The sequence below is a fragment of the Narcine bancroftii genome, chromosome 12 (assembly GCF_036971445.1).
Source record: "Narcine bancroftii isolate sNarBan1 chromosome 12, sNarBan1.hap1, whole genome shotgun sequence".
In the NCBI taxonomy this organism is placed as follows: Eukaryota; Metazoa; Chordata; class Chondrichthyes; order Torpediniformes; family Narcinidae; genus Narcine; species Narcine bancroftii.
In genome coordinates this window covers 90,330,424-90,353,355 of record NC_091480.1, presented here as the reverse complement: position 1 = coordinate 90,353,355, position 22,932 = coordinate 90,330,424, and the positions used below count along the sequence as shown (strand labels likewise).

Below are 22,932 nucleotides of genomic sequence, written 5' to 3'. Positions count from 1 at the left end.
GCCCTGAAACCACAGGTTCCTGAGGTTACACAAGAGTTAGTCTCCAGATGCTAGTGTTTTCTTGTTCCTGATGAAGGGCCCAGGCCTGAAATGTTGGTTATCCTTTACTACTTATGGATGGTTTGTGACTTGCTAGGTTTGTCCAGCATGTTTGTGTATTGCATCACCTGAGGAGAAATTTTTTATTTTGTCTTTTCAGTGGAAAATTCAACTGAATCTTTACACAAAAGTAATTCTAATATGATACATAATATTGTTCCAGTGTTGCAAATGTACACCATTCAGCTGTTCAGATTTTAGATTTTCAAATTTATAGTCGGAGTACATATATGACATCACATACATCCCTGAGATTCCACTTATTGGTAGTGCAAAAACTAAACTGAACACAGCATAAACATGCAAACAAATAAAATAACTGTAAACATATAATGGATGTAAACAAATTGTGCAGTAACACAGAACAAAAGAAAATCAATAAAGTGCACAAGTATGAGTCCATAAATGAGTCTCTGATTGAGTTTGTGGTTGAGGAGTCGGATGGTGGAGGGGGAGCAGCTGTTCCTGAACCTGGTGGTGCGAGTCTTGCGGCACCTATGCCTCTTTCCTGATGGCAGCAGCGAGAACAGAGCATGTGTTGGATGGTGAGGGTCTTTGATGATTGCCTCTGCTCTCCGACAGCGTTCCCTATAGTGAGGAGGGCTTTGCCTGTGATGTTCAGCTTCAGTAGATAGTGCAGCCTGTTTCTCCCAGTAGTTCGGGCATGAACCTTGCCCATCACTTTCACCATAACCTCTTTTGGCTCCTCCCTCCTTACCTGGGTGAGATGACTTGGTCTCCCACTTTATGCCCCATGATGCAACCTCGACATCAGATTGGTCTGCTTTTATCTCTAAAATTTGGACACGGTCACAGGCCCTTCCAGCCCATGAGCCCATGCCACCCATATAACCATTTACGGAGTGGAAACAGGCCATGTTGGCATTTTGAGTCCGCACCGGTTCACTGATTTTGTGCACCCTCTTCAGGCATTGGTCCCGGTAGATCTTCATTCAGTAACAATGGGCGAATTCATTGCAGGTGGAATCAGATAATAGCAAAACTATGAGCAAACAGATTGGCTGCCTGTGTACCAAAAATAGTAAAACTTGACAAAACCGATCCCTCTTTTGTTGTGACCCACCCAATTGACCTTCAACCCTCGTGCATTTCGAAGGGTAGGAGAAAACCAGAGCACCTAGGGAAAACCCACGCAGACACAGGGAGAACGTACAAACTCCTTACAGACAGCGCCAGATTTAAATCCAAGTCGCTGGCACTGTAACAGCATCGCACTAACAGTGCTTCAAAACCATGAATCGTCTGCACACATAAATAAATGGCATGTGCGTCGTGTGTAACCTGCACCTTTGTTGTGTATTTATAGTGGCACAGAATGCCCTCAACCCAGGAGACAGATGGCTTTCAGGTGAAGAGACCGGGAGATGTGAATGTGAAATGCACCCTGCTGTTGATGTTGGATCACCAGGTAGGACTGGAACTGCTCAATTATGAATTGGAAAGCGGCAACCTGTGATGAGGCCACTGGTTCCTTTAGCGACTCATGTATAAAGTTCCTTTTAACGTGGATATGGAATGCAAGGTTGCCTCCCATGACCTTCACTAGGAAGCTGGTGGTGATTCTAAACTGCTGCTCTATATTGCAGTTTGCAGTGATGGTGAACAGCTTGTTGGATCACTGGAAGGGGTCAGGTCAAGACTGCTTTATTGTGATGTAAAAATAGTGTAATATTATACAAAACTGTGCTTAATCTGCCATAAGGCAGACAGATTCACCATCAGCAGAAATTGCCTCTTACACAGTCAGAAAGAGAAGCAAAAGAGAGTCCCTTCAGGGTCACTGAGTGTCCATGGATTCACCTCCAGGGCTCCCTCAGCCTCTGCGGCTTTCAAGAGTCCAGTCCAAACCATCAGCGGTGCCGAACTCCAGAACAAAGCCTCGGTTAGGAGCCCTCTTGCATCTCTGTTCCAATATTTGGTACCCCTTCAGGCAGGCCACAATTTGGTGTGAATCCTTTCAGTGCAGTCTCCAGCAGTCCGCAGCTAGCGGGGATTCCTGCCTGGCTTCCTCACCTTGAGTGGCCAACAGCCCATTGGCTGTGTGTCTCAGCCACAGAGCCTCTCGCTGGGCCGCCGCTTCCGTCACTGTCTCATGGGTCGTCCCTTCTGCACATATTGCCGTCGTTTTCTGGGGCCCAGCGCCAGGGCTTTGCTTCCCTGGAGTCTGTGACCCGCCCCTGTGGCTGCAGCCAATCTCAAGTATCTTAGGCTCAGACCCCAAGGTTGCAGGATTTTAAATAATACCACCCATTGGCTCCTTTAACAGGCTGTTTAAAGCATGTCCTGAGCCAATGGCAGTCGGACTGGGCAGTTGGATACTGCACGGGAGCACTTTGCCTCCGCAGGTCCGCTGCCGTCAGAGGCACCCATTGTTGCTCTGGTCTGAAGTCACATAGCGGCCAGAATATATCTTTTTAAAGATGTGAGTGTACCAGTTGGGATTTTATCTCGGTTCATCATTATCCTCTTGTACCAGTTCTTTTTTTTTACACAATTCTAAAAGGGAAATCAGATTCTGAATCTGTTGGATTCTATAGTCATTTATTCTCAAGTCATCAGGTGTGGGGCTCTACCCAAATTAACCAAAGCACTAATGTTGAAGATAAAATTGAAAGATCTTTGCACTCAATATTCATTGAAGCAAATATTAGTGTTCTCAGATATGTAGAGTACAAGGGAAACCTTTTGTTCACGATAAAGTAAAGAGTTCACTTGTCATCTGTAAAATAAAAAAAAAACAAGTAGAAATTGATGTCAACTTGGTTAGCGGTTGGGAAATGCAGACAAAGGATTCACTTTAATTTGGAATTAAAGGAGCATCAAGTTACAAGGATACAGAAAAATTGAGGAAACTTGATAGCGTCACTTAATATGAGAGCAATTTTCTAACCGTTGAAAGAGAGCGCCATGGGTTGCGTTACAGTTGTAGCTCACCTGGCCCAGCTGTTGTAGTGTCAAACGTCATAGAACATTACAGCACAGAAGCAGGCCCTTCGGCCCTTATTCTCTATGCCAAACTATTTTTCTGCCTCGTCCCACTGACCTGCACCCAGTCCTTAGCCCTCCCATCCATGTACCTGTCCAAATTCTTCTTAAATGTTTAAAAATGAGCCCGCATTCACCACTTCAGCCGGCAGCTCATTCCACACTCCCATCATTCTCTTAAGAAATTCCTCTTGTTCCCCCTAAACTTTTTCCCCTTTCACCCTTAACCCATGACTTTTGGTTTGTATCACCTCTCTCTTCCTCTCCCTCTCCCCCCACCCCCCAATGGAAAAGGGTACTTGTAGCTGCTCATCTCCCTCATAATTTTAAATACCTCTATCAAATCTTCCCTCATTCTACGCTCTAGGGAATAAAATCTGAACCTGTTTAACCTCTCCCTTTAACTCAGTTCCTGAAGTCCAAGCAACATCCTAGTAAATCTTCTCTGTATTCTTTCAATTGTAATGCTCTCCCAATTTTTCAGTTCATTTTATTCTGTGGGACTGTCCTTTTAAGAGTACAGATTTAACAAAAGCCTGCAGGTTTTCAACAGCATGTTCCAAAGAGTTGATACATTTGCAGAGTGAAGGGGAGAAGCCAGGGGCAGAGAGCATGTGACCAGCTTCTTGAAAAAGCAGTGCACATTTTGTTTGACGCCGTTTTAAGGAAGCAACACGAGTCAACAGCTCTTTGACCTTTGTGGGAATGAGATACCCACTTAGCCTCATTGTGTGGTTATAGACAGAATTGTCAGATTTACTCCTTTTGCTTGTAGAGGGGATAAGAGACCATTTCGACTGACCCACAAAAAGGGTTTTAAAGCTGCAGAAAAAATACGCTCACCAACTGACCCACAAAAAGGGTTTTAACTGCAGAAGAAGGCACTCATCCAAAAAGGACACTTCTCTGAAGCACCTGGAACAAGGGTGTCCTGAGTAATCAACATTCTGCCACCCCGAGCCTTTTTCATCCACTTCAGGAACTGTTAATCCCATCTTAAAGCCTGTATCTCTGATTCCAAAGCCTGTATGCCACATCCACTTAAGGCCTGCATGTCTCATCATCCTAAGGCCTGTGTTTCTCAACCATCTTAACGCCTGCGTGTCATGTCAATTTTAAACTTGCGTGTCATCGCTGAATTTCTGAAACTGAACTTTAAACTGCCCTCCAAGAATTGAGCCTTCATCTGTAGTGGCTTGGGGTATTTCACTCACACCACTGTATTGTTAGAGTTTGTTAGGTCATTGTATATAAATTTAGTTAAGTTTAGATATGTTAGTTAAATCAGTCTAGGTGTTGTATATATTTTTCATTATTAATCAAATATATAACTGTCTGGGCTAATTTTTATCACTGCTGTCATGTACGTAACACAATCTTATTGATATCTTTCCTGGTGAGGGTTTGTCGCTGTCCTGTGTCTGAGATGAGAGTCCTTTTGAGTGACAGCAGGTAGGCAGCACCCATTGCAGAACTGTCTGTATGAAACTGAACTAAATCAGTGAAATGTGATCACAGATAACCTTGTCTCCCACTTCAGCCCCCACAGTACAAGCTCGACGTCAGGTTGGCCCGTTTGTTGGGTGTCCACACTCAGACGCGTGCCAACATCATGCAGGCCCTCTGGCTCTACATCAAGAAAAACAAGCTGCAGGACAATCACGAGAAAGAATACATCAACTGCAATCGCTACTTCAAGCAGGTAAGGGACACTCAACTCCCTGTCCACTGCAATAGCATGTGGCCACCATTTTATTTCCCTGCCCCATCCTTACCATCTTCTGTCCATGGTCTCATGCACTGCAAGACTGAGACCACTCGCAAATTGGAGGACCGGCACCTCATCTTCCGACTGGCCACCCTCTAACCGGATGGCATTAACGTCGACTTCTCCGGTTCCCATTAACCCTTCTCTGCCTCTACAGACCCAAAACTTAATTCTCTCATTTCCTCTTATCATGTCCAATTAACACCTCTTTGCTGTTGGTTCAGTCTTTAATTCAGATGCCTGCCTGTTGTTTGCTTGTACCTTGAGGGACTCTGGCCCGAGATGTCGGTGTTGTATCATTTACCTCCAAGACTGGTTGAATTCTTCCAGCATTTCTGTGTCTTTTTTACTATAATCACTACATCTCCAGACTTTTGTGTTTCACTCCACTCCCACAGATCCTGAGGATAGGGCCGGGCAAGCAGATTTTCATCGTTAATTGTGTTACCCCAACAAACTTCTATTCTGGTTGTTTTTAACATTTTGCACAATGATCTAATGATCATTCCAGTAAAGGTAATGAGTCTAAAGGAGATGCAAATAACTCTGCGAATTTAAAAGGAGAACAGGAAACTAAATCTAAATTGCAGAAGTCTGAATTTCAGCTTGTAGATTTAAGATTGTCGCAAAAGACAGAAATGTTCCAGCTGCAAATCCCATTCACCAGATACCAAGTTGTTTCAGAGATGAGTTTGAGTTGTCTGGGGCTGTACTTGCTGGAATTTAGAATGAGGGGATCTTGTAGAACTGTATAAAATTATGAAAGGCATGGATAAGATAGAGGTAGGCCTTGCTCCCATTGTTGGGGGAGACTAGAACTAGGGGGCATAGCCTCAAGATCCAGGATAGTAGATTTGGGACGGAGATGAGGAGGATCTGCTTTTCCTAGAGGGTGGTGAATCTATGAAATTTGCTGCCCATTCGAGGCACCGCAGTAAATATATTTAAGAGCACATTGGATAGATTTTTACAAAGTAGGGGTAGGAAGGGATAGGGGGAAAAGGTAGATAGAGATGAGCCTATCATCAGATCGCCATGTTCCTAAAAATACACAGTGAAGCTCAGGAGGACCCAGATCTGTGGATTGTTGATCTGCGGATAATGGGGACTTGGTGTACAAATGTATGAGATTGATGCGTAAGCGTCCAGGATTTCCAAAATGGTCAGATTTATTGAGTAAGTGCTATGCAAGTATAGCAATAATTACATGCATTGAATTCCAAGTCTCCTTGGGAGAGATTATGAAAGGGAGTCAACACAAGAGAAGGAAGGAAAGATGATCTCGTGCTGCATTTGGGCATCTAGTTAGGGTAAAATAATTAAGCGACTCCATTTAAACACCTATCTATCATCAAGGACCCTTCCATACCCAGGTTTTTCTCTCTGCTACCATCAGGAAGGAGGTACAGGGACCTGAAGAGACACACCCAACACTACAAAAACAGCTTCTTCCCTTCTGCCATCAGATTTCTGAATGGACAGTGAATCTCTACACACTACATCACTTCTTTCACATTTTGCACTTGTTGTTTGTTCGTAAATATTGTATTTTCGGAACTGTAATTTTTAACAATTTTGTACCTGAAAAGCACAATACTACAGCTGGAGAACCACACATTTTGTGACGTGCTCACGAAATAAAGCTGATTCTGATTGTGAAATGTAATTATAAAACACTTATTTACATGGGAGTCATTTTAAATTCCCCGACTCTGTAATAAATACCAGTTCCTCAGTAGAGCAGATGGGGAAACATCTGCTACCCTCGTATAGCTGGTGTCCCTTTCTCTCTGTCTGCTCTCTTGCCAGTGTGTCTTTCTTTTAGATATTTAACTGCATGCGGATGAAATTTACTGAAATTCCAATGAAACTGGCTGGTCTCCTACAACACCCAGACCCCATCATCATCAATCACATGATCAGGTAGGATCTGTCGGCGCTCTGGCTTTCGCTGTTTGGGTTCTGTGGAACTCTTGGCTCATTAGTGAAGTGATTGGTTAGATATTTGGATTCCAGTGTGCGATCGAGCCTTAAAGGGTAGACAACAGTCATCAGGTATTAACATTGTTCTCATCAAAATCTTGCAGTTCTGAGATGTTCTGCCAGTGTAGGAAGAGCTCGTCGCTGATGCAACAGATATAGCAAGAGTGATATTCTTACATTTAGGTAGTGCCCTTCCTATCCTGTTGCTCACCCCAAAGCACTTTGCAGCCTGTGAATCCTTGAATGTATTTACTGTGCTCGACAGGTGTACGCAGAAAAAAAAATCAAAGGAAGTGATAAAAGCAGATCAGCTTTAATAATGTTGATAATTATGAGCTAGGGTTAAGGGTCCTGGGGCTCCTGCAGGGAATAGTGCTCTGGAAGGTTTGCATTCCTCTAAGAAACCAAGTCTCATTCAAAAGACAGCACCTCCAATTGTACAACAATTGCTCACCTTAGCCGAAATATCAAGCTCAAGCTTCTGAGAGAGGAGTTGAAAGGGAATCACTTCACCTGTAAGGATCATGGGTAAACAGCGAAGGGTCACAGGTTTAAGTTGCCAGTGAGTGAACCTTGCTGAAGTGGGGAGGAATAAAGTGATTGGCCAACTCTGGTGGGATCATGGAATGAATGTGTCAGTGGATCGGTGACAAAAGACACTGCAAGTTTTCAGATTGCTGAAGCTGGCAGTCGTTTCCACCCAAAAGATTGGACGTGGCTTTTGTACAAACTCCATGACAATAATTCTGCTTCCCAGATGAATTAAATCAAAACTGTGTTCAATGACATTAAACAACAGATGAGATTAAATACTCAGTGTTAAAAGGGTGGCAGCTACTGCATATCCTTGGGTAATAGTTGATACCATGTAAAAGTTGACCCCCCCCCCCCCTATTTTTGGCCCAAAAATCGGGGGGGGGGGGTATTTTCCATCTGTCTCGTAAAATTCAACCCCCCCCCCACCACCTTAATTTTGGCTCCAGCCATCTGTCCATCCAAGCTCCATGATCCTGGCCTAGGCCTTAACTGTAAATCCTCGCCTTGCCTTGAACATGGACTTGCAACCTGGTCCCGGCCATCCGAGCTCATGAGGCCCAGAACAACTCAGGTACTTGTCACACTCAAAAATAGAATGAGTGTAATAGTCACCACCCCCGTTAAATTTTATCCTAAAAATTTGCCCACAAAACTAACGGGTTATATACAGCATTTCCAATGAAAATCTAGTCTGAGGGTGTTGTTAGTGTTGTAAGCAGTTGGTGATTGGGTTAGGTAATTCACAGTCATTGATGATTGGCTAGTCCAGTAAAATCTCGAATGGTTACTGGATTGTGACTGCAGGAAGTGAACTGGGCTTGTGTAATAGGCTGTGCTGTCAGACTTAAAAACAAAATGCTGGAGAAACTCAGCAGGTCAAACAGTGTCGTTTATATAGCAAAGCCATCGGGTGAAAGGTTCAGGGCAGTGGTTTCCACTCGCACACCACTTTAAGTATCCCCTATGCCATAGGTGCTCTGTTATAGCAAGGAATTGCTTAAGGTGGTATGTGAGTGGAAAGAAAAAGGTTGAAAACCACTGTTTTAATCGTACCTAATTGACTCGTTATGTGCACGGTTTCAGAACTCCAAAGGAAATGGACCAATGACAATTTTTCTCAAGGAAAATATTTCTGTAACAATTGGGTCTAGAGCAGTGATTCTCAACCTTCCCGCTCACACGCCACCTTGAGCAATCCCTTACCAATCACAAAGCACTTATGGCATAGGGATTACTTAGTGGTGTGTAAGTGGAAAGAAAAAGGTTGAGAACCACTGGTTTAAGGGGACATCTTCCCTCTGAGAGTGGGAGTTTGGAACAAGCTGCCATCTGATATGGTAAATGCAGGCCCACTTTTAAGTTTTAAGAATAAATTGGATAGATATATGGATGGGAGAGGTCTGGACCTTTATGGAATGGGTGCAGGTCAGTGGGCCGAGGAATGATGTTTGGCACAAACTAGAAGGGCCAAATGGCTTATTTCCTGTGCTGAAGTTTCTATGGTTCGATGAAGGTACATAACTGACATTTTGGGCCCTTATTTATTCAGACGCTGACATTTTTCCCTACCTTGATGAAGGGCTCAAACGCGAAATGTCAGTCATCTTTACCTTTGCTATAAAAAGGACACTGTTTGACCTGCTGAGTTTCTCCTGCGTTGTGTCTTTACTTCAACCATCGTATCTACCGACTTCTGTGTTTTGTCCTTTAGGAATGGCAGGTAGCACAGAATCTGTATTAGTGGGTAGATGAGGGAATAAATCTTTCGCCTTTCATAAATTACAGTGTTGATCCAAGTGATCAGAAGAAAACTGCTTGTTACGACATCGATGTTGAAGTTGATGACCCTCTGAAGAGTCAAATGAGCAACTTCCTCCTTTCAACAACCAACCAGCAGGAAATTGCAGTCCTGGATCTTAAGGTAAGTCATCGAGAACAGGGAATGTCAATCATTTCTTGATTAGCTGAGGTCACGTCGATGCTGTTAAGGTTCCTGCCATTAACTTTCTCTCCCCCCCCCCTTGCACTTATTTTTAATTTTAATTTGGAGATGCTGCATGGTACCAGGCCCTTCTGGCTCACAAGCCTGTGCTACCTAAATACACCCATGTGACCAATTAACTGACTAACCCCGTATGTCTTGTGAACAAGGGAGGAAACCCACGCAGATACTGGGACAACGTACAGTCTCCTTACAGCGCCTGGTCCTTGGGGCTGTCATTGTGTCGTGCTAACCGCTACACAAAATATGCTGCCCTTGGCTCACAGGGCCTCACCATTGCTCTTTACTCCTTCTGCCATTACTACATTGGCTCAATAGAGGAGGTTTAGATTTCAGATTTACTGTCAGAGTACATAAGTGACATCACATACAATCCTGAGATGGATTCTTTTTCCTGCGGGTAAGGAAGTAGTGCAAAATAAACTACTCGAAGATGTGTATACATGTAAACAAATTTTTTAAAATGTAAACAAACCATGCCATACAGAGAGAACAAAAAAAAATAAAGTGCACAATTAAGAGTCCTTAAATGAGTCGCTGATTGAGTTTGTCATTGAGGAATCTGACGGTGGAGGGGAACCTGGTGGTGCGAACCTTGTAGCACCGATACCTCTGGCAGCAGCGAGAGTAGAGTGGGTGCTGGGCAGTGTGGATCCTTGATGATTGCTGCTGCTCTCTGATGGCAGCGTTCCCCTTGGATGTGGGGAGGGTTTTGCCTGTGATGTCCCGGGCTGTGTCCACGATCTTTTGCAGATTCAAGGAGAACAATGTTAAGAGACTAGAAGAATGGATGTTATCACATTCGTATTCCATTTGATTTCTCATCCACTGTTCCAATGGGCCTTTTCTCCTGCTGCCAATAAATTGTTTCTGTTATTTATTTGAAATTAATCTGAACTTTGGTGCATATGGGGAAACTGTAGGACAAGGAAACAGTTGAGCTTGGTTCATTTTTCTGCCCTAGTTCTGCCTTGCTTTTGTGTTGAGGGATTATGGCAATCATGAGTTCACTGCCACATAAGGGTCACGATTATCCCTGGCCGTGCTCAGCCTGCTGTGGAAGGCAGAATAATCTCTGTTACAGAAGCGACAAATGATGCAGTTAAAAAAGGCAACAGTGTTCGCTCATGGAAAGATTTGCAAGATTTCCCAAGCAAATTACAGGCGAAATTTTTAAAAAAACTGGACATCCCGTTTGTCTCAAGTAAAAACCCAATGCTGGAGAACCTCTGCTCAGTAAAGATAATTCATAACATTGATTATGTTTCTATCTTTGCTACATATGTTTGACCAGCTGAGTTTCTCCAGCATTTGTGTTTTCACTTTTAACTCCGGTGTTTAATTTTGTATTTTACTTCCATTTATCTTGATGGCTTAAAAATACAAGTCTTTTCTTTTTAAAAGTAGTTTGTGTCCACTTTTATATTTATTAGGTTTGCAAAGAGGGAAATCTAGTCTTGTGACTTCTGATCATTTGCCATTAATCCTGGTCTTGTTCCATTGAAGGCTTGTTGAAGGAGGAAGAATTCCTGTGGATAGTGGGAGAGAATCTGTTAAACCTGATCTGATAGGGTTACAAGACCTAATTGTTGCCTCCCTGCAGGTCCAACCCTGAATATCAAAGAGTGCCTCTGAGAAGGAGGAGGTCTGAGCCTTGTCCTTGGTATCTGAAACCAAATATGTTAAAGGGCACGTTTCTGAGCTGTAGTGTTCTATGAAAGTGGGAAAGGGAATCCAATCAAAAGGCTCTTAAATACAGTGAAATCCCATTATGACATGAACGTTGGGGTCCATAAAATCTAATCGTGACAAAAGCGGGGTCATGATAAATCTGGGTTTGATTGTATTTCCCTGTTTAATTGGCATATCTACATCATTTCCACTTCTCCCTTTATTTGGAACATCCCAGTTACACTGTATGCATTTTAAATCAATCTGGTTGCCCCAGACCCTGCCAGGAGCCCAAGGCCCCCACTCCAGTCAGGAGCAGGATGCCTGAATCCAATGACTCACTGTGTTATATCAAATGACTGTAATGAAGACTCGAGACACTATTTGCACCTTTTCCCTTTAAAGGCATCCCCAGTTCAGTCTTAAAAATTGTGATAGAAATCTCCTTGGCGCTATTGATTCTTGATCTGTGTTATCCACGAGTATAGGTCTGTATAAACCAGTAAAGTGCAGTGACCTTTTCTGATGCCCCTAAGAGTGGGCATTCCAAAGCTGATTACTTAAGTATATTTGTTGATTACAAGGTAGAGATGCTTTGGTTTTGCAGCATCAGTAGTATATAGAATATTAATTACTTTCGATTGACCAGACTCCGAATTACATCAGGAAAGTGGAAGCAGCGATGTAAAATGGAAATTAGTGAGGGGAAATTTTAAAACCGAGAGAAGGATTTCTTTATTTGAGGAGTGATGTGTTTAAAATCTACCGAACAACAAACTCTTGTGCTTTTACATCATACTTTTTTTTAAACAATGGAGCACTTTGATGTTAAATTATAGTAATTTCTATCCCCTTGGGCCTAAATGGTGTTAGCCCTGTGCTATCTATGATGTGGAAAGCTGAGGATTAAAGCCAGTTCCATACCTCAAGATATTGATCTCTTGTCTGTGGTGTTTTTAAATTTCTGTTCTTTTTTAATATTAGCATTTTCTGGCAGACTTGCAAAAATAAACATCAGTGCTGTAAATAAATCAAAAATTGTTTAAAGAGTTGGAAAATTACTGCTGGAAGAATTATTGTTCCCTTGATCTGTGGATCTGATTTCTAATTGATAACATCTTATCAATTAACCCTTTCAAAAGATGAGATCTCTCACCAGAAAAATTGGAGTCTATCTGGATAAATATAGAAGTAGGTTAATCTGAACTTTATGTAGAGGCACCTCTTTCTACTTTAAAGCTCTTGCCCTGTAGCGCAAGAGATATGCAAGTTGGTGATTTTTAATTTTACTTAAAATCCCGCTAAAATGTTTCATTAATGTTTAACCAGATGTTCTGATGGATTCTGAAGATATTTGAAATGATAATGAATAGATGTGTCTCTTCTTATAGATTCATGACACAATCGAATCTATCAATCAGTTAAAGATCCAACGTGACTTCATGCTAAGCTTCAGCAACCACCCTCAGGAGTTTATTCAGGACTGGATAAAGTCGCAGTGCCGTGATTACAAGGTAAGAATCTTCATGGCAATAAAAATTGCTTTCATTTTGTACATAAAATATCTTTTTTGATAAGACCTTCTGATGGCAACAGCTTGAGTGATTACCAGGGTTTGCTGGGCATCTTTATGGATGACTGCATACAGAGCACACTTTGACAGCAGAAGAGATTAGTCTTCCTAAAATATGAGAATCAAAATAATCTTCACTACGTCGCGTTTATTGGTCATCCGATTGCACAAACCAATGAAACAGCGTTCTCTGGTCTTTGGTGGAAAGCTCGCAGGCATGCAACCAGACATAACACATACAAACACATTCAGGACAAGTATTCATCTACACACATAAATACTGTTTCACGAATATGAGAGTCTCAAATGGTTAATGCGAGGACTTCCTTTGGTTGTTCAGCGTCCTCACCACTTATGGGAAGACGCTGTTTCTCAGCCTGGTGGTGCTGGCTCTGATCCTCCTGTGTGCTCTTCCCGACGGGAGTAGCCAAAAAATGCTGTGTGCCGGGTGCAGGGGGTCTTTAATTTAATTTGGGGTTTGAGCCCTCCAGGGCACTTCACCCTCAAACCTTGTATAAAATCGCGAAGACAAATACAGTGGTTTAAGTTTGGCCTTTACTCTCATAAATACAATTCCGACTCGATCACACAGTAGTAGTTTAAAATTTACACTTGATCTCTGAAGATTCTTTGTGTAATGCTCATTTGTATTGAATGCAGATTATGACTGATGTCATTGGGAACCCAGAGGAGGAGAGAAGGGCGGAGTTTTACCACGAACCTTGGACTCAGGAGGGAGTTGGAAGATTCATCTTCTCAAAAGTACTAATAATTTTCACTCAAATAATTTTCACTCAAATATCTTTGCCTTTTTTTCTTTGTGTTCTACAGTGGTGTTTAGCGCATCATTTTCAGTGACCTTCTCCCTCCATTATTTTCTACATCTGGTAGCCCATTGATGTGTTCCCATTGAGTATTAAGTCAGGAATAGGATTTTAACGTTCCTGGAATTGCCAAAATAGGACACTGAAAGGGAAAAGTTAAATACTGTAGATGCTGCAAATCTGAGTTGATGATGGGACATTTAACAGGGCATGTGATTACTGAAGGAGGAGAAAGCACGAGCAGGCTGGAGTAAATGCCTTTCTTTAGAAAAGGTCATCATGGATAAGGACCAAACCCCCCACCCCCGGGAGGAGCAGATTGTCTCTTGTCACAGTTCCGGTTTTCCAAATGTTTGCAAGAAGCGGTATTTTAAAGAGAATAGAAAAGCTGGTGCTTTTCTAAATGGTGGTGGGGGGAAATAAACCAAATATTGTCAATTGAGTCTTTTACGCTTTCCTCCCACAGAGATTGGTTGATGGCTGGAACATGCAGCCAGAGGAGGTGGTGGAATCAGATATAGTAACAGTGTTTGAGACATTTAGAAGGGCACCTGAATAGACAATGCATAGAGACATAAGGTGGTCAAATGACAATAGTGTAGCTGAGCAAAAGGTCAGTGTGTACATAGGAGCAGAAATAGGCAATTCAGCCCTGCCATTCAATTATGAGCTGATCCATTTTCTCACTCAGCCCCACTGCCCAGCCTTCTCCCCATAACCTTTGATGCCCTGGCTAATCAAGAACTGATTTGTTGCCTGTGGCAACAAATTCCACAGATTTACCGCCCTCTGTCTGCATCTCTGTTCTAACCGGACGACCTTCAATCCTGTGCCCTCTTGTCCTATGGGGAAACAACCTTTTGTATCTCCTGCCCATGCCCATCAACATTCAAAATGTTTCAGTGAGATTCCCTGCCACCCCCTTCCAACCTCAGTATACATATGCAGTGGGTCCAAGGGCCTGTTTCTGAGCTGAACAAATGGATCAAACTGACTTAAATTTTATTTTTGCTCTAATTTTTCTGGGTTGATTGCACCAGCATGGAAGGGAGGCCAAGGGTTTGGTGTGCATTTTTCAGTTCTGGAACCTGGTATCTGCTTAGCATCTAAAATGGCAGCACACTGAGTCTAAAAGATTCATGTGGGTGAAATCGGAGTGTACACCCTTTCACCAACACCTGCACAGGTTCGTGTCACAGCACTGCACCAATCTGAGTACAATTATAATAATTATAGAACTTTAATTAAATCAGACTATCATGGTCTCCTGCACAAGTTCTAAGTGCTCCTGGCTACAGATCCAACTTGCAAATCCTGCTTCCATGCTATTCTGAATGTTGCTTTGATCCCTTCTCATTTCATGTTTTAATGTTCCATTTGCTTCTGGAGGCCTTCGGGAAATGTGTAAATGGAGGTAATTGTTGTTGCAGGTGATGGAATGTGGGGAGTAGGTTTGGTAGTTTAGCCAACCCAACAGAGCAACTGAACCTGCTGGTAGAGACTGGGCAGCTCCAAATTATTTCAGTAGAGCACTTTTGAGAGATTTTAAATGAACAATAAGCACCGAGATCTTTATTTATGAATAATCTTCGTTTGATCTATGTAAGCCACAATTTAAGGAGTGCCTGGGGACTGCATGTACTTTGGATCACACATTAATTTGTTTGTTCCAAGATTTTTGCCAGTCTGATCCATAAATCTCAACCTCTTGTAGTGAATTAAGAACAAAGAAGCCTGTGTTGATGTTGTTTCCATTTATTGCCAACTTGTTAATGTACAGAAAGAATGGGATGTATCCTGTTTTTGTGTGTACACGTATATATGCATAATATGTACACACACCCCTGCTTGTGGTACTTCCTGGATGACCTGTTGTAAAGACCCAAGTTATTTCACCAAAATAACCACAAATGTGGTTGATTTTTAATATTCTCAGGGATGGTTAATACACCAAAACAATTATTTTTAAAGGGTAATTTATTCCCAACAGTGATTTAGAAATGCAAGATTCAAACATTCATAACTTGTGGTCACTTTTACTACTTCATGTGTTGAGGTATTTAAGTCTGGGATTGTCCACAGAGAGGAAAAGGCCTTAGCTTAATGAGGCTCGGTGTTAATAGACTGAGAGTGGATAAATTGCCTGGAACAAGAATTGTCGTTCATCCCAGCACACGAAATTGGAAATCTTCAAGGACACTGGGATATAAATGGGAAATTGCAGACAGTGGAGACGATTCGGGTACAAAGAAGGGTTGTTTTAAATGAGCTTTCCTAACCCAACAAAGTAGCAGGGGGTTCAAAAACTAGGAAATAAACAATGGCTGCTTTCTCTTGTCTCAAGTTTAAAGATATTAGGTGGGGTGACGGGCCAGATGGTTGAAGCAGTAACTGAACAGAATTGAACAGTATCAAACTATTGGCCCACGACTGCATGGCCAGATCCAGCTCTAACAGACTCGCCAAATTTGCAGAGGACACAACAGTAGCTGGCCTCATCAGCAACAATGTTGAGTCACAATACTGAGATGAGGTGGAAAATGGCGTATTGTGCGGGAATAACAACCTGAGTCTCAATGTGGACAGGAGAAAGGAGGTGATTGTGGAATGACCACCCTCTACTACACATTGATAACTCAGGAATGGAGAGAGTAGAAAGCCCCAAATTCCTTGGAGTCCACTTAACAAGTGACCTATCCTGGACACATATCTCTTCACTTTTCAGGAAGGCATGACAGCGACTGGCACTTCCTGAGAAGATGGAGGTGGCCAAGACTACTAGGCCACCATCTTATCAAATTTCTACAAGAGCTCTGTTGAGGGCGTCCTGGCTGGCTCCATCATAGTATGGTATGGTTGCCGTAGAGGACCATAAGATGGCAGAGAGGATCACTGGGGAGTCCATTTCTCCTCCGTCCATTCCCCATCAATGTGATCTACCGGGATCATTTGTCTCAAAATCATTGAGGACACCTACTACCTTGCATAGAGAATCTTTCAGCTACTCACGTCAGCAGGCAGAACCACGAGCCTGAGTAACAACTTCATCCCGTGGGCAATGAGAATGAATGACGAATGACGAATGAGCTGCTCATGCAAAACCTCTGAGACTATTATTATTTATTGTTATATGTATTGTGACAGAGTATATAGAAATGCTTCTTGGAGATAAATTGGGAAAGGTTTGTTGGAGAAGGTCACATGCAAACACTTTTAAAACATCTTATTTGAAATACTGGAGACAATAGTGGCTTCTCACACCTTTTTGCAAGAGCTTTGAAGAGTGTTCAAGATACTTCACTAACGGATTCTTATTTACCCAAAAGCAACAGATGAAAGAGCAGGTTGGCACCGTTAGGGTCCGTCGGAGAGTTTTGCTGTTGTAAGAGGGTCATGTGATTTTGCAAGCAGAGAGAGTCAAACGGGTTTTCTCTCAGAGTGTGTGAGAGAGAGAGAAGCAGAGATCACTTCACAGTGTCAGCCAGCAGAAGTAGCTGGGACTGGAACAGGACAAGCTTTTGGAAGACAGCCTAGTCACAGCCCTCGTGGTTCATGCAAGAGGAGAGGACTGGCTGTCTAATGCTTCGCTTGGAATAAGTGAAACAAAAAGGAACTCTGTGGTGACCCGAAAGAAAGGTTATCATCTGGAGAATTCTGATGGGGCAAGTTTTGTCACAAAGACACTGAGATGACTGATGGAAGTACATCAGATGTGGACGCCCTGGAACAACACACCTCTCTTTGAAAACCAAGAACCACCTTCCTGAGCGGTAAACATTAAGCTTTCGAGCACCAAATCCTGGTGAACTTTATACATGTTAAATTTTGTGCACAGTACAAGAATTGTCTGCAATCCGTGAACTTGGAGAAATGTGAAGTGAGATTGGACTGTGAACCAAAGAACTTTTCTGAACTTACACACACACACACACACACACACACACACACACACACACACACACACACACACACACACACACACAAAATACATACACGTGCGCTTAGAATTAGAAGGGGTTTAAGTTAATAATAGAGAAGTTAAAGTTTGAATCTGTTTTCATGTTTAAAGATATAATTAAAAGCAACTTTTGTTTAAGTAACCATTTGTCTTGGTGAATATTTACTCTTGCTGGGTTTATGGGTCCTCTGGGCTCATAACAGTATAAACCTACTGCATATGTATGGTCTGTATGTGTTTTATTTCTATGTGTGTTTGCTCCGAGGTCCAAAGAATGCTGTATAATCAGATGATAATAAACTTGAAATCGTGCTACAACATTAACAATTCAATCTGCTCTTTTTCCTCTACAGGTTCAGCAACGCAGACAAGAACTGGAACAAGTCCTTGGAATACGTTTCACTTAGATTATAATGGTGCCTTCCTTCCAAAGGACTGGAGCTCTGCACTCACAATGTTACTTGCACTGCTTCTTGGATCTCTGAGAATAGCCTGGCGTAAGTACAAGTCACCAGCGAAGAAACTACTCCTTACCAAGGACATCCAGGCACTATTTTTGTAAAGAAAGTATAATGCTTTTGTGTAACATCCATTCCCCTCTACTGCAGTGGTGATTCAGAGAGTGACTAACATCAGCAGAAACAAATTAACTTCAAATTATTATTTTTCTAAAACTATTGCTTAACAATTGAAAGGGTGTTCTCCCAATTTTTATTTATAATCCCCAGTTCTTGTGGTTGAAACCCATCTGGAGAGGCTGAAATCTGCAGGTTTGCACGTTCCTCTCGCTACCGAACCAGTTTCCACCACCTGAGTGACTTTACAACCCCCTTCCCTGCAGACTAGCTGGAGGGTCTTCTAAAGTGAAGACATAGTAAACCAAAAGATCAGGATCAGAATTGTACATGGGATGTACAAAAGGGTGTACAAAACTTTTATTTCTGACGACTGCAGTTTGACATTCTTTTTTTAAAAAAAATACATTCCTTTGATACAAGGCTCTCCAGCATTTGCAAGCAATCAGTTTTTATTTAGGTGGCAGCTATGCCTGGAAAGACTTTATACATTCTTGGTTTATGAATGTACTGTGCACTTGATGTCATAATTTCTGATCTGCAATCTGTGTATCCCCTTGAAAGTTTGAAATTGCAGAGATACCACCTAACACTCTATCACGAGTATTATGGGAACACTTGATTGGACCAAGCACTGTCGTATTTTGTACAGTTCAAATTCTCTCAGGTTTAATCAACTTGGTCTTTCAAAAGATAGATCAGTAGGATGGGATTGGATCTGAACTTAATAGCTGCAAGCCAATATGACAACAGTCACATTTCTTGAGGATTATTTCAGTCTCTGGTGGAGGAATATGTATTCCATTACATGGACCACTACTCTGATCAGATTCGTGATAAAGATAGACATCACCTTGTTTGTCTCCCTGCAGTGACAATCCAAATTGCATTGCTCTCAGAAAAGTACATCACATTTTCTAGAGCCCTATGCCGTGCCTTATTCCTTTATCAATATCCTGTGAATTTTTTAAAAACAAGGATATTTCTGTTATTGAGTTTTTAAAAATCATGTTGCAACAAAGTAAGTAGAATGTACTGCTATAAAAATGGATTGAATCCAACTCAAAACCGCTGGTGTCAGAAATAGCGGAAAGCTTTCTGATGGTGAACACTGAAGAGGGATTAAGTTGAGCAAATAGTTTTGAGTTAAGATGCTCTGAATATTGTGAAACTAAGATAAACTTTTAGTTTATCAAAACTCTACTTATAATATTTACGATTTGGGATGGTTTGAACCTTGTATAATTACGTTTTAAATGACAGTACACATTGTCAGGGAAACTCCGTTTCTCTCAAATTTCAGGCAAGGGAGGTGCCATTTGTGCAAGCTAAACAAGGACCTCCAAACCACCAAGAAAGAAAAATGATTAATTGGGTTGAAAAACATGGGATAATTTGGAAAGGAAAATTTACACTGTCCTTGTAGATTTAGTCTTTGGAAGTACTTCAAACGACTGTTTTATTGCTGTTCAATCTCGAAACATTTTTCTTAAAAAGGTCAAATCAGTGAAATTGGTTATTTGAAACTGTTAGTAACCAAAATAATATTTTGGTCTCTGAGAACACATTGCTAGCATCAGCAGGGTGTGCCAGCAACACAATGAACTCTATTTTAGAATTCTGCAATTCAATCTCCAATTCATGTCCTATTTTCTGCAACAACAACAAAAAAAATCATAGTGGAGCATATGATTAAAAATAATGCAGATAAGTAATGGATTATCCAAAGCAGCAAGGCTCCAGAAATGGAGCATCCAAGTGATGACCGAGAACCTGCAACAAAACCTGGATCTGTTCTGTTCAGGGGCACAGCTCCATACAACTGCACAGAAGTGGGTTCAAACTATAGGAATATTGATCAAGGTTCCATGAAAATGGAATCTGTCTAATTTTGTTAGGAAATTCTATTTAGGAAGAAAAATTGCTTTTCAATAGTAAATAGATGTTTTATATAAAAAAAAATTTTGAGTTCAGGAAGATAAAGTTTAAGGGTACGGAGCAGAATATTTCAGGTAAATCGCCATTTAGTTAAAAATGCAAAAGGTAAATTTAACTGTTTAATCTGAATTTCTGATTTGCAAAGCTTTTGCTTTCAAGGTTTACAGTGGTGATTGCTGTGTGTGTGTGTGTGTGTGTGTGTTTGTCTCTTTTGGAGTAGTTTAGCTTGGGTATTAAAATGCAGGGAAGTTGCTTTGGTGAGATTGTGATCACTTGGATGGCTATGTGATAAAGGCATTATGTGTAGCAAGAAGATGTCTCTCTTAACGAAGTATACCAGAATTGCACAAACAATCAAACATAATCTTCACACTAGCCTGTGACCCATCATCAGATCCACAGATAATAAATCAAGCCACATTTGAGTGTTTGGCACTGAATTCTTGCTAATTCTTTGTAGAGCATTCCATTCAGTACCCCGCCCCCCCACCCCCCCAATAGCTTTGCAAATTGCTCCAGCAAACTCCCACCTTTGCAAGTTACCATTAAATGTTTTAACCCTTTGGACTCTGTCCCTGTTTTCAGGGCCTACCAACAAGCACATAGTGTCCTGGTTTTTGGGGACTATCAACAGGCACATATATTCTACGTCCCCATTTACTGCGATGGGTTTTGTACCCAGCCACCAGCTTGGTTGGTACTGGTGGTTGTATTGTAGTTTACACAATACAATGAAAGGTTAAAAGTTAAAAATGGCCTTAGTCCAAAGTGTAAATAAGTTTCAGTCTTAATTAAGTTCCTTACACAAGTATTGCTAAAATTTCTTCAGATATATTTGCAAGTTCTGTGATCTATTTTAAACTGGTACATTGCAGGAATTTTAGGAAGCATGTATTTCATCCCAGTAAGCTGAGAAATTGTTTTCTTTAAAAAAAAAACTTCTCTAGGAAGTGACATTAGTAAAGTTGCACACGACCCACTTCACCCTCACCAAATAACTCGTGGATGATTTTACCACATGGGGATGCTGTTCGTTTAAACCTTTTCTTTCCTCAACCCCCAAAGTCTGCATGGTTGATGGGAGTGCTACTCAGGATGTTACCAAAGATTCATTTTCTCTTCACTAACGATGCTAACTGAAGCTTCCACGGCACGCAGTTTCAGGCCATTGCTAATATAAGCTGTTGCAGCACAGGATCAGTGACCCAAATTCCACACTGACCTCCAGTGCAATTCGTCTGGACTGATGTTCACCCTAAAACTGTGTGGGTCTCCCCTAGGTGCATTGGTTTCCTTCTGTATCTGAGAGACCTGCCTCGGTGATTTAATTAGCCACTCTCTTGCCTCTATTGTGGCATGTGAGTGGTAATATCTGGGCATAGTTGATCAGAATATGAGAGTAGAAGGAATACAAGTGGTGCTTGACTGTTGATGTGGACTTGGTTGGCTGAAAGGACTGTTTCTATTGCTGGATTACTAAACAATTCAATGTTTAACCCTGTGGTTCTCAAACCTTTTCTTTCCACTTGCATACCACTTCAAGCATCCTATGCCATGGGTGTCTGTGGTAAGTGAGGGATTACTTAAGGTGGTATATGAGTGGAAACAAAAAGGTTGAGAACGTCTGGTTTAACCAAATTAACATTGAAATAATCCACCTTATTAGCAAATACAGCAGAATAAGTCATTGGAATCCTCCACATTTCAGTTGGTGTGAATGAGTACGAAAGTCTGGAAAGGTGGAAGGGTGAGGTGCAACAGTAATTCCCAAGTGAAAATGTGATTGTAATGAGACATTCTTCCTGTGGACTGTAAAATGCACCCCCTAGTGCCAGCAATTGTGATGCTTTAATGTTTATATTTACAGTTTTTAAATGTTTTATGGCTTTTATATTGATTACAATGGTGTGTTGGACCAAGGTACACAATATTTATACTGAGAATGCCTAAATTAATTAGGTACTTGTTCAAAGTGAAATATTGTTGTAATATTGATGCAGTTTAAAAATTCCATAGCTTTGTAATTAAAAATTCAGCTGCCTTCCATTTCCAAAGAGCTCATTATCCTTTAAAGCAAATGTGACCAGGGTAGCCACATTCTGATTTTACAACTTTGTTTTAAAAAAAAATTAGGCAGCAGTTTTAGGGGAGCACTAGCTGAACACTAGTTGATGGATTGAACGCCATCATTCAATGCTTGGGAGCACTGAAGTCTTTATGGCAGGTATATTTTAAAAAAAATGCAATTTTTACTGGCTTGTAGGAACTGTTTCAAATAGGTACAAAAAGAGTTGATGATATGTTCATTGTAACTTGGTGTTTGTTCCCGAGCCAGTGCAGATGACGTGTAAAAGTTTTGCTGTAGATGTTTTGTGTAAAACTAAAATAAAGACGGTAAAGATCAACTTGTGTTTATTCTGCATCCTGCTTTGGTTTTGAGAGAGCAGGGGTGCAGCGCATAGAATTGGGTGAAAAACAAAAGTGATTTTTTTTCTTTTAACTTCTGACCAAGGTGCCTCTCTGGGCCATTTCCCTCCAGCCCTTACCATGTAGCTGTCAGAATGGCTTAAACATTCCAATTAGATCCATCTCTCTCATTCTATGCACCTTCAGGACTCTTAAATCTTTCCTCTCTCCTTAAATTTATGACCTTCAGTTTTAGATCCCCCTGGCTTATCCATGGGTCTCATGATTTTGTATCTTCAAGTTTCCCACTCAATCTCTACACTTCATGGAGAAAAATCCCAGTCTATCTCACCTCTCCTTGTAATTAAAGTATACTAGTCCCAGAAACATTCTTGGGGAATCTTTTCTATGCCTTTTCTAGCCTCCTATCTCCCTGCTGCTGGATGACCAGAATTCTGCACCTTGTACACTTGTAACAACACTCAATGCAATACACAAATCTGCCAGAGAAATTCAGCAAGTCATGCAGATTTCTAGGAGGTAAAGGATGACCAACATTTCCCAGCCCCAAACCATTGGCAAGCCTGTCTGA

At 41.5% G+C, this 22,932-nt stretch overlaps 1 protein-coding gene across 3 annotated transcripts in view; it reads left to right on the top strand.

The window, feature by feature from the left end:
• Positions 1–22,339, top strand: part of LOC138746489 (SWI/SNF-related matrix-associated actin-dependent regulator of chromatin subfamily D member 2-like) — a 44,671-nt gene extending 22,332 nt beyond the window's left edge. For all 3 annotated transcript variants that reach the window (XM_069904691.1, XM_069904692.1, XM_069904693.1), the window contains exons 7-13: positions 1,427–1,528; positions 4,646–4,807; positions 6,699–6,796; positions 9,179–9,314; positions 12,458–12,580; positions 13,300–13,401; positions 17,775–22,339. In XM_069904691.1, the coding sequence (XP_069760792.1) occupies positions 1,427–1,528; positions 4,646–4,807; positions 6,699–6,796; positions 9,179–9,314; positions 12,458–12,580; positions 13,300–13,401; positions 17,775–17,828 (777 nt within the window). In that variant the 3' untranslated portion in view covers positions 17,829–22,339. The remainder of the gene's footprint in view (positions 1–1,426; positions 1,529–4,645; positions 4,808–6,698; positions 6,797–9,178; positions 9,315–12,457; positions 12,581–13,299; positions 13,402–17,774) is intronic.
• Positions 22,340–22,932: the final 593 nt, after the last annotated feature.